Source organism: Curcuma longa, chromosome 15 (assembly GCF_044706935.1).
Source record: "Curcuma longa cultivar G26 ecotype Majalengka, Jawa Barat chromosome 15, ITB_CL_G26_1.1, whole genome shotgun sequence".
Classification (NCBI taxonomy): Eukaryota; Viridiplantae; Streptophyta; class Magnoliopsida; order Zingiberales; family Zingiberaceae; genus Curcuma; species Curcuma longa.
Window position 1 is genome coordinate 1,672,848 of NC_133875.1, and position 12,078 is coordinate 1,684,925.

General features: G+C 37.0%; 1 protein-coding gene across 1 annotated transcript; it reads left to right on the top strand.

The window, feature by feature from the left end:
* Nucleotides 1–308: 308 nt before the first annotated feature.
* Nucleotides 309–5,326, top strand: LOC141846593 (uncharacterized). The gene is made up of 4 exons (XM_074734629.1): nt 309–2,574; nt 3,324–3,537; nt 4,061–4,245; nt 4,869–5,326. The coding sequence occupies exons 1-4, from the start codon at nt 620–622 to the stop codon at nt 5,128–5,130; spliced, it is 2,616 nt and encodes an 871-aa protein (XP_074590730.1). The 5' UTR covers nt 309–619; the 3' UTR covers nt 5,131–5,326.
* The last annotated feature ends 6,752 nt before the right edge of the window (nt 5,327–12,078 follow it).

Consider the following 12,078-nt stretch of genomic DNA (forward strand, 5'->3'; position numbering starts at 1 on the left):
TTAATATTACTTTATGCATTCAAATCAATGACACAATTTTATAAATAAAATGTGGCTCGGATGCATTAGGATAAATTTAGAATCAAGTGTGTTTTTTAGAAAAAATAAAATTTCGGTGTCCCTTTTAAATACTTTTAAATTTGAAATGTACCTTTTGATAATTTGTAGAAATTTATAAGGTTGTTTTTTTTTAAAAAAAAAAAATCAAAGTTTAGGGTAGGGGGTATGGTGATATTTTCTCCTATTACATTAAAAAGAAGAGTTTACTTTTATCCCGTGGGACTCGAGTCTACTACGACCACAAGCTATCTCAAGTTCTTCAACTCCTTATCTCAATCCCTGCTTCCTCCCCCTTTCGCCTTCCACCCCCCTCCCTATCCATACCCATCAGATCTCCTCCTGCCCACTTTTCCCTCCAAATCCACCAATCTGAGCTCCCCTCTGTGTCCCCCAATCGAATTGTAGCCTCTCTCCATACCGTCGAGTTGAGATTTCATTGCTCCTTGGCCTCCCAGAACCCTTATTTGTCTTCCTGTGATGCTTTGGTTTGGAAAGCGGAGCTCCCTGGTTTTTGCAGTGTTCCTCAAGTGCTCGAAGTAGTACTCGCAGCGAATTCTTCATGGCCTCGTCGACGCCTCCCCACTACTCCATCACCGCGACCAAGCCGCAGCACAGCGCCCACCCGACCCCCCACAGCACTCTTCAGAAACATCAGCAAAGCCGCCGTAGGAGCTCCCACAGGATCCAATCCTCCGCTTCTCTCGGTTCTTCTGCCACCAGTAGCAACGCCGCCACCAACGCCGCCGCCGCCACCACCACTATTGCGTCTACTGCTTCGGTAAGAAGCAGCTCTGCTCCTGGCCCATCGCCCCATAAAAATGGGATCTTGGGGCGGAACCCAGAATTTCTGCCTTACTACTCGCAGCCAGAAGCAGGTCTGACCCGTGATTTCAGGCAGAGTCGTACCACGAAAGTCATCTCCAAGAGGAACCTCAGCTCGCCGAAGCCCTCTCATGGTTATCCTCGCACAGGGTCTCCAGCCGCTGCTCGATGCCTCACCCAAATCCTTAGGTCTGGCCCCAGCGGCCGTGCCGTAGGCAATATATTGATGGGTTTTGGACCTGATCTCGCCATCCCGGAAGATTACTGCTACATTCTACACGAGCTTGGAGATCGAGATAGGTGCCCCTCAAAGGTTCTTGGGTTCTTCTATTCTTCCATTTCCTCTATGAGAAACCCTACTGAGCAGGGGAAGCTGCTGACTGCCGCTATTGGTGCTCTCGGCAGAATGGGCCGCCCTGACCTTGCAAGGCAGATATTTGATGTCGGTATCACTTTGGGGTACGCAAACACAGTTTTTGCACACTCCGCTCTCATCTCAGCATATGCTCGTAGTGGACTCGCTGCTGAAGCAATGGACATTCTTGAGATGATGAAAACAGCAGGCCTGAAACCCACCACCATATCCTATAACGCCTTAATTGATGCTTGTGGAAAGGGTGGTGTTGATCTCCAACTCACGCTTGGATTTTTCCGCGAGATGCTTTGTAGTGGACTTTGCCCTGATAGAAAGACTTTCAACTCCCTTCTTGCTGCCTGTAGCCGTGCTGGCCATTTGGAAGATGCAAGGATGGTGTTTGATGAGATGCTACACTTAGGAATTGGCCAGGATATCTACACATACAACACCTTCATTGATGCCATTTGCAAATGTGGTAATATGGATCTTGCACTACAGGTTATGTTGGATATGCCCATAAACAATGTAGAACCAAATATTGTCACCTATAGTACTTTGATGGATGGTTACTCAAAACTTGAGCAGTTTGATGAGGCATTGAGTCTCCATGAAAAAATGAAAGCTTTAAAGATTGGATTAGATAGGATCTGTTACAATACATTGCTGTCAATCTTTGCAAAGACTGGAAAGTATGCAGAGATTGCCAAAGTTTGTGAGGAGATGGAAGCTACAGGTGTTGACAAAGACATAGTCTCTTATAACTGTTTAATCAATGGGTACGGAAAGCAAGGAAGGTTTGATATTGTTGCTCGTTTGGTTCAGGACATGAGAGAACAGGGTGTTACACCCACCATACTCACCTATTCGACTCTGATTGATGTTTATTCAAAAGCTGGAATGTATGGGGATGCAGCAAATGTGTTCTTTGGGTTCAAGGAATCAGGGTTGAAAGCAGATGTTGTCTTGTATAGTTCCTTCATTGATATTTTAGCTAAGAATGGATTGGTAGACTGTGCTGTGTGGTTGCTTGATGAGATGATGAGAACAGGAATTGAGCCAAATGTAGTAACTTACAACACTATAATTGATGCCTTTGGTAAGTCTAGAATTGTGCACGAAGGGGATGGTGTTGGAAATGAGTTGGAAGGTGGGGGATCTGGAAGCCAAATTGTTGGTGCTTTTTGTCGTGTAGCAAGGGGAATAGGTTGTCCTTCAGTTGAAGAGTCTAGGAGATCTGAGGAGCTGCTCTGCATTCTGGGTTTGTTTCAGAAAATGGTCCAGCAGGGAGTCAGGCCGAATGTGGTGACATTCTCTGCCATACTCAATGCATGCAGGCAACCTCTGTCTGCCCTATCATGGATCTAATTCTTTATCTTTTACATAAGAAACAGTTTTAGGACCATATTTCATTATTCTATTAGTGAATTTGTAGTTCAATCAAACCTTAATTTTGCAAATAGTGTTGAATAGTAAACTTGCAAAGCTTCTGATTGTTTGAGCAACTTGGTTTGGAGAGTAAGACAGAAATAGAAACTGGAAAGGGAGAAATGTTGTCAAGTTAAAATTAACAGAATCTTGAGAGTAATATCTTTCATCATCATCATCATCAATAGAAACAGGAAAGAGAGAAATGTTTTCAAGTTAATAGTAAGGGAATTTTGATGGAGAAGTAAGAGAAAAATTGTAAGGTCATGTTTTTTCTGTATATCAAATGTATCTGAAATTGGGAACTGGTAGCTAACAATCTCAATAGTTAAAATTAGTAGTTAGCCAGAAAATTTAAATACTTTTGGCTATTAGCCAGAACTGTTGGGCTACTTGTATAGTACATTTGCAACATTGGGAACCAACAGGATTTGCTTTTTGATACAATGACCCAGTTTATGATATTAACTATGTGAGAAATTGTATTCTATAAACTTTTGTCAAGCTAAATACTATTAAAATTATAGAATTTTTTCATCATTTTATCAAGCAAATAATCTTGTAAAGGATTTCTATGGTTTTAAACAGCGACTAAATATTTGGTTTAGTAACAAAAGCATTCAATTTGTCCTATTCTTACCATGTAATTGGTTTGCAGCCGTTGTAACTCATTTGAAGATGCATCCTTGTTACTGGATCAGCTGCGATTATTTGATAACTTTACGTATGGTGTTGCACATGGACTTCTCATGGGCTCTAGAGAGGTCTGGGTTCAGGCTCAGTCACTTTTTGATGAATTGAGGCAGATGGATCCTGCAACATCCTCTGCCTTCTATAATGCCTTGAGTGATATGCTTTGGCATTTTGGGCAGGTAATTTTGACCATAACATATCAACTAGACTTATTTTTTTCATTGCCCTTTTTATTTTCCTGGTTCATTTAGAAATTTCTAGTAAAGATGATTAAATGACTCGATCCAGTTCTTCTATTTTCCTTATGAGATTTGGCCTTTTTCTCTGTGAAACTATACTATTTAGATTACTTCTCAATGGCATTAGTATCCTGACTGATTTAAACAAATCACATTGGTGTTTTCAGAGGAGCAACATACATGAGTTTATATGTTTTTAGATTAACTTATATGTTCTTTGTGACTATCAAAATGATGATTTCTGAATTTTTGTTATCTATTTACTAAAAGTATGTTTTGTTCTTGTACTTATGCCGAACAAGTTTCACTTTTGATCTCTACGCTAAATTGAATCAAATGTCCACATTGGCATATTGGAGCTATAAACCTGTAAATCTACTATGGAGTCTTCTGGTCTTTCTTTCTGCTTACCTAATTCAATTTCCTTTTTTTTTAAATAAAATTGTTTCCCTCATGTTACCAGAGACGAGGAGCTCAGCATGTTGTAACAGAAGGTGTACGCCGCCATGTTTGGGAGAACACATGGACTGAAGATAGTCTAGATTTGCACCTCATGTCTGTTGGTGCTGCCCAAGCAATGGTTCATGCATGGCTTCTGACGATACAGGCCATTGTTTTTGAAGGTCGCAAACTGCCTGAAATTTTAAGGTATTTATTCATTTCTAATTATGGCAAATGTTTTCCTAGTCTGGTTGTCCCTTGCTCAAGAAATGTGTCATTCATAACATAAGATTGGACCAACTACTACTTTATTTGATCATATGTAGAGTGAAATGCTCCACCATTACATGCATGCATGCACAAGTTGTCCAGAAAACATCAGCCTCTAAATTATAGTACTCTCATCATTCAAATTATGCTCTCATGTATCAGCTATAAAGTATAGGATTATTGTATTGTTTCTGTTGATTAGTTACCTGCACGATCTTAGTTACAGAGGAAAACCTTGTTATATTCTCCTAAGAATGGAGGTTTGTAGTTTTTTGTTTTGACAACTGAAGATTTATCCTTGTTATTAAAAGTATCTTGGACAAAATGTGTTTCCTTTTCTTAGTTGTGTGTGGATTCTGTTAGGTATCTTACTGCCATTCAGGTTTTGTTGCACTTTTTTGTTTTTAGGAAAAAGATTATCTTGCATTTCTTGTAGTCTCTCTTTTTTTGTTGTTGTTGAAGAAGAAATTTAGAAAACTAATGTATTATAAATTTCACATTCATATCCGTACAGACTTTTGGTTAATCCCTATTCAGCTAACTCTGCAAGTTTGTCACAGCATTTTGACTGGATGGGGAAAGCACAGCAAGGTACCTGGTGCCAGCACCCTTCGCCATGTCATCGAGGCACTACTAAATTCAATCGGCGCCCCTTTCCATCTGGAAAAGTTCAACATTGGGCGATTCGTGTCTGCAGGCGCTACCTTAGCTGCTTGGTTGAGGGAATCTGGCACGTTAAGCATCCTTCTCCTACGCGATGAGCAAGTGCAATCAGATTGCTCATCAAATGTGCTTTCAAGGCTGCAAACACTGCAGTTGTAGATTCAGCTTTCTTTTAATGTCTTAGTAAGTTCCGTTTGTGATTTGTGGTTGTACAAGCAATGCCCAATAAAGTCGAGCCCGTGCCGTGTTGTAGATTCAGCTTTCTTTTAATTTGTCTTAGTAAGTTCCATTTGTGATTTGTGGTTGTACAAGTTATGCCCAATAAAGTCGAGCCCGTGTTGGATGTTGATTGTTAGCGCTGCACCCTTTTTGTATTGTCTTTCATGGTAAGGGGCAAGATAATTTCTAAATTTGTCTCGGCGTTTGTCTTAGCACCTGGCTGGCATGGATGGCCGCGTGTGCCCAGACCGTGCAATAGGAGCCTGACATGTGGCCCATTAAATTCCCGGCGTGCCGTCTCGATTTTAATATTGGGCTCACTGTGACACCAATCCTTGGTTCAATTTCACGTTAGCAGTATTGTTATCTGTCTCCTGGTTGGCATCATTATCTAGAAAAGTAACACCCAAAAGGATTCAAATGGTAGTTTCAATTCACACTTTGTTTATTTGTATTGGTACAATTATGTCATAAGTAAATAATCATATCCTAAGTAATCAGTTGTTGATATTGTTGTTAAAAAGTTTTAAGTTAGATTTAATTTATAGTACTCTAATGCGTCGAGTATGCATGTTCAGGTTAGATGAATTTGATTGAATCTTTGGTAGATGAAGAAAAAGTTTTAAAAATGTTAGTAAAGGACTAAAGGTCTAAGATATTTATTGATACATGAATCATCACAAAAAAAAAAAAATCATGGAATAGCGATATATATTTTTGTCGTCGCTACATTTAATGACAAAAATAAGCATTCCATCATTAATGTTTTATTTAACGACGGAAATAAATTTTTATCGCTATATTAACGATGGAAATAAAATTCTATCAATAATTTAGCGACTGAATTTTATTTCTATCGTTAAAGGGCGGAATTAATATATAAAGCAACAGAAATATCTCTCCTCCGCTCAGCCATCTCCCTTGCGCGCGACACTGATTTCCTCCGCTCAGCCATCTCCTCGGCGATCTCGATGAACTCAAATTCGACGTTTTCTTCCCTCGATCCGACGTTTTCTTCTCTGGATCTGGCGGTTTCTCCGGGCATGGATTTTCTCTCGGCCTTTTTCTCCCCGAAGGTAACCCCTCCAACTCTACATCAAACTTTGATCAATTGCATGATTAGGAGAGAAGAAATTCATGAGGGAGTAAAGAAAAGCTAATGCTGAAAATTAATCATCAAAAACTAAAAAATATTTTATCACTATAGTTTGAGCTTGTTCATTGTTCCGGCTGGATGTCGTGGACGGTTAAACCATCAATCAAAAATATGACACCTCAACCTTCGCTAGGCTCGCCAACGAGAAGGACCTGAGGAAGAAGAGAACTAAATAAATGGATTAGCAAGGCGTCAGGGATTCTCGACGGAGCCACTCTGACGCTCAAGTCAGCAAGAGAAGTAGGGAAATGGAGAAGAAAATAATGTGTTGACTGTAGAGGATTCGAGAGACCTTTCTTTCATACCTGTGAGGATTTATATAGCAGCAGGAGGTGCACGATCTTTGGGAAGCAACGTCTATGATTAGCTGTTAAATGAGCTAGTAATGTGTCATTAAAGACACTATCTGTAACGCCCTCCCTTCCCTTACTAGTAAGGGAAATTTATTGCAAAAGAATAAATTTCTATAAATTGAAATTAATAAATTTTCATTTACGATTCAAAATAAAAATAAAACAATTTAACAATTTTATTAATTAAAAAATATTTATTATCTAAATTTGAAGATAAAAATTTAATTAGTAAGCAGAAAACTAAAGTTTATATAAAAAATATTTTTTAATTATTATTAATTTATATATATATATATGAAAGAGTGTATGACCTTAAAAATGATTGAGATTTGAGACACCACTGTACTGTACGATTGTTGAATTGTTTGGTTAAAACTTGGATTATAAACAAGTCTAATCAAGTTTGATTATTTTTATTTTTATTTAATTTTTATCGAGTTAATAAAAGTTTTGTTTTTTTTTATTTTTTTAAACTTTAATTAGAAATATAAAATACATCATTTCCCATTTTTAACGTATCATATATATATATATATTTATATATATATATGTTGATTTTTATTTTTTATCTCGGATCATTATGCTATTGTAAGCAGCAGCTAACGACTGATGTTAATTTAAAAAAAAGTTAAAAGTATAAAATACGTTATATAATTTTTTTAATCATAACTAAGTTTCGAATAGTTATAAATAATCACTATTAAATACTTAAATATTAGTCATCTATAAAATAATTTATCGAGTATAAAGATAAAAATAAACAAGAATAAAAACTATTAATTCAAGAATTCAACGGCAATACATCATATGCGCGGGAGCTTCGTTTGTTTAGAATTAATTAAAAACATTAAATTGATTAATTAGAGAATTATTAGGAACAGAAGCAATATTTATTAAACAGATTACATTTCATTTTATCTCATCTCATTCTAGTCTTCTTCCAGAACCCTTCACCATCTTCTTTTCTTCATAGAGTCTTCTACCTCGATGAGCAACACCGCCGCCGATGGTACTGTGTCAATGGAGGTTTTCGGGTGGAAAGCCAACACGAGCGGCTATGTCCTTAGTATGGAGACGGAAATAGTGACACTCCTTGACGATGCAAAGTAGCAACTGGATTTTCGATTCATTCATTAGTTTTTTGTTTTTTTAGTTTGATTGTTTTAATTTGGTGTACTTGATTAATGCAAACATAATATTAGATGAGATTTCATATACATTTTATTAATTCTTTTTTTTTTAATTTCAATATGTTTAGTGATATAAACTGGGTTTTAGCTCTTCTTTTCGTAGTCATCAAATTGATATATATATATATATTTGTCTAACCTAATAAATTATCTTAGAGGAAAAAAAATTCTAAATCGAAGTGAACGAAATTAATTAAAACTTTTAACTGAAATAACAATTTCCTAGAATTTAACAATTGTTAATTAGATTGTTAAAACCTAACTAATAAATGAAATAACTAATGAATGAACTGAGAAATACATCATGAACCAAATAATGAATGAACTGATAAATTGCTTTTCGATCTAGTATTGTAGCTACTCTGCATCTGCGTCAGTGAGCGTGAACCTGCAGAGTGGACAGGTATTGCTTCGAGTTAGCCACTCCTTCAAGCACTCATTATGAAATATGTGATGACACGGCATCTCCAAAACATGAGTCGTTATGTCAAAGTCGTTTAGACAGATTGAGCATGTGTCGGACTCTTCTACAATCTTCACTCGGAGCCTCTCCACCACTACTGCAGGCGTCGGCGTGGGCCCTCTGATGGCCTCCTCGTCGTCATCGTCTTCTTCTTCTTCTTCCTCCTCCTCCTCCTCCTCATGCCCCTCAAAGAAATATCGTTGTGTCTCCGAAGGCACAAGGTAGCGAATATGACCGATAGAATAAACGGAAGGAGCTATAGGGGGAATCTTAATAACGGAGAAGAACTTCATCGTGGATAATTCCATGATTGGAAAGCGATCGAGCACCGCCCTGGTGTATCTGCGAAAAGCTACCACAAGAAAAGCACGATCAGCATTGCGGATGTGAGCCGCCGCCACGTGGGAGAGCATCCACCTTGTCTCCAAGTTCCAAGCGGCCTCGTCGACGATGTTCTCACAGAGTTGGTCGATGGTGAAGTAGGTGCGCTCAACATCATGGGTGGAAGAAGAAATCGTCTGGAGGCAAAAGTAGAAAATCAGTTGGGGTGGGTCCACATCTTGTGAACGTCGTGTCACCACTTCCGCTTCTATGCTAAGGACATAGCCGCTTGCATCGGCTTCCCACCTAGGAATCGAAATTGGAATGGGCATTGAACCGTCGACTGCTGCGTTGCTCATCGAGTAAGTGTTGGTTGATGAATTGATGGTTATAGAAGAAGGAAGAATTAAATGAGATGAATGACAAAATAGGTAGGGGGAGGACTTTTTTATATTACAAATCTTCTGTTAGTTAGTTGCTAATAATTCTTCAATTAACTAACTTTATTTTTTTAAAATCCTAAACAAATTAAGCTCCCGCACATCCTAATTAATAATTTAATAATTATAGTTTTAAAAAAATTTATATAACAAATCTTGATTATGTTAGTTAGCTACTAATAATTCTAAAATTAACTAATTTTTTTTAAATCCTAAAATTGAATTCTAATTAATTAATTTAAAAATTATAGTTTTAAGATTTTTTTTAAAAAAGTGTGATGGTTTTGTAAATTTATGATTTTCAAACGTCGTGTATGTCTCCACCAATCACGCCGCTTGAAGCTCTAACAATATGCTTTAAATCAGCATACATACTATAATTGATTTTAATTACATTTGCTAAATAAGCGTCTAACAAATTGGGTTCATTTAATATTTTAATATTATTTATATTCTATTTTTTTTAACATCACTTTTTAATTTTAAATTATTTTAATTTTACTTGATGTTGATTATTTTTAATTATAAATCTTATTTTTTTAAAACTGATTACTTTTTTTCCAGTATTGATCTCTGAAAAAACATACGCCCTCATATCCACCAATGATCTCGTACTTTTCCATAAAGAATATTTCAAAATTAATTATTTCAATTATATTATTGATCATATCATTTTTTTTCACTACAAAGTAGGTTTTAATAATTTAAAATATATGAATATAATTTTAATTTATGACGTAGAAAAATTAAAATTATTTGATGATGATTTTTAAAAGAAAAATATTTGAATTTTGAGAATTTTTAAAAGATGTGATAGGTTGTTTGATATTAGTGGGTTAAATTTATTTTTAAAATTAAAAGTTTTAAAAGAAATAATAATTTAGAAATAATCTAGATCGTCGGATTAAGATGGACAAATTAGATTCATCGAAATGAGAGGACATAAGTGCCTCTATGACTCAATCTCGCCCATTAAATTCAAAATGAAAGACTTAAATACATCCAAATGAAGAGACAAAGTACTTTTCAAATGGGACTTGATTTGAGCCGTTAGGTTCAAAATGGATGAATCAGATGAACTCGAGTGAAGGGACATTGTGTTCCTTGGAAAGGGATGCGATTTGGATCATCCAATTCAAATTGGACGGATGAGATTTGATTGAACCAAGAGGTTCTTCTAACCCTTTACAAATTATAAATAAGCCCCCACTTTGTCATTTCATTCATCCAATTCAAAGCAAAGCAAGCATTGCATTCCATACTTGTATTTTGGAAAGTTCGAGAAGCTTCTTCAGTTCAAAGCCCTTGTAATTTGCAGTGTTGCTATCATAAAATAAAGTCATATTTTGAAAGAAAATTATCATATCTCGTGAGCACCGTGTGCAGGGTAAATTCGTCTTAAAAAGATAGAGTCCAATTTTAACCTCGACTTCACCTAAGCAGTGTTATATTGTCATTCTACTCGCGCTCAGATTGCACTACCACTACTAGATCGAACACAACTTTCCATCAAGAATTCAATAACATAATCTTTTTTTCTAACGCCTAAGAACTTCTTTCTTCCATTTACTTCATGAATTATAAAACTTTGTGTGAGTATTAAACTAACGGGTATATGTCTTTTTTAACATGTGTACATTGAGCGTTCATAAAATTAATTCAACCCTTCCTTGCTCCGCTCACCTTATCAAAGTAGTGAGGTCTAAGGGTTTAAACGAGCTAAGTCAAACTAAACTTTAATGGTACTCATTGAATAATGTCGCCTTACTTCAGTTATTGGTTGATGTTGATCCATCTATTCTATGGATTTAAACCAATTATAATATTGAATTAGTTTTTAATTAAATAATTTTTCTTCATTAATTTATCAATTTCAACAATATAATTTATAGTTTTTCCCTCTGAAATAATTATTTAGTAGGCAATTATCAATCGCCAATTTAAATGGACATACTGAAATTAGAAAAATGACAAATGTACACAAAATTTCATTAATATTTATATAAAATCAACATTCGCATTAATCAAGGAGATAAAAACAATCTAATTAAAGGGAAAAAATGAATTAAGGAATCGTTTTTCTCATAGTGTGAATCTGCAGAGCGGACAGGTATTGCTTCGAGTTAACCACTCCCTTAGGCACTCCTTGTGAAATACATGGTGGCACGACATCTCCAAAACATGAGTCGTCGTTATGTTGAAATCTTCCAGACAGATTGAGCATATGTCATCAGTTTCTTCTGCATTAATCTTCATTTGGAGCCCCTCCACCATTGTTGCAGGCGTCGGCATCAACTCTCTAATGGGCTCTCGTCGTCGTCGTCGTCGTAATCCTCGAAAAAATATTGTTGTGTCTCTAGAGGCACAAAATATTGAAGGTGGCTAGTAGTGGTGGAAGGAGCCATAGGGGGAATCTCAATCATTGAGAAGAACTCCATCATGGATAATTCCATGATTGGAAAACGGTCGAGCACTGCTCTGGTGTATCTACGGAAAGCTAGCACGAGAAGGGCAAGGTCGGCGGTGCGCAAGTGATCCTCCGCCGCCACCACGTGGGAGAGCATCCACCGCGTCTCCTCATCCCAAGCGGCCTCATGGATGATGTTCTGGTAGGGTTGGTCGATGGTGAAGTGGGTAAGACTAAGAGCGTGGGTGGAAGGAGAAATTGTCCGAAGCCAAAAGTGTAGGGTCAACTGGGGTGGGCGTGTGTCCTGCGAACGTCGTGTCACCACTCCTGCCTCCATGGTAAGGACATAACCATTTGCGTTGGCTTCCCACCCGGGAACCTCCATTGACACAGCACCGTCGACAATGTCGCCCATCAAGAAGAGAAGATGGTGAAGGATTCTGCAGAAGAATACTTGAATGAGATGAATGAGGAATAGGTAGGAGGGCAGCTTCAGCTTGAGGTTGTTTATATAGATAGAGTTCCATGGAAGAAATGAAATATCCGATCTGTTTAACA

Coding starts and splice junctions, on each gene's coding strand:
- LOC141846593 (XM_074734629.1), top strand. CDS start 620: ATGGCCTCGTCGACGCCTCCCCACTACTCCATCACCGCGACCAAGCCG. Junction 3,538..4,060: donor TGCTTTGGCATTTTGGGCAG/GTAATTTTGACC, acceptor TCATGTTACCAG/AGACGAGGAGCTCAGCATGT. Junction 4,246..4,868: donor AAACTGCCTGAAATTTTAAG/GTATTTATTCAT, acceptor AGTTTGTCACAG/CATTTTGACTGGATGGGGAA.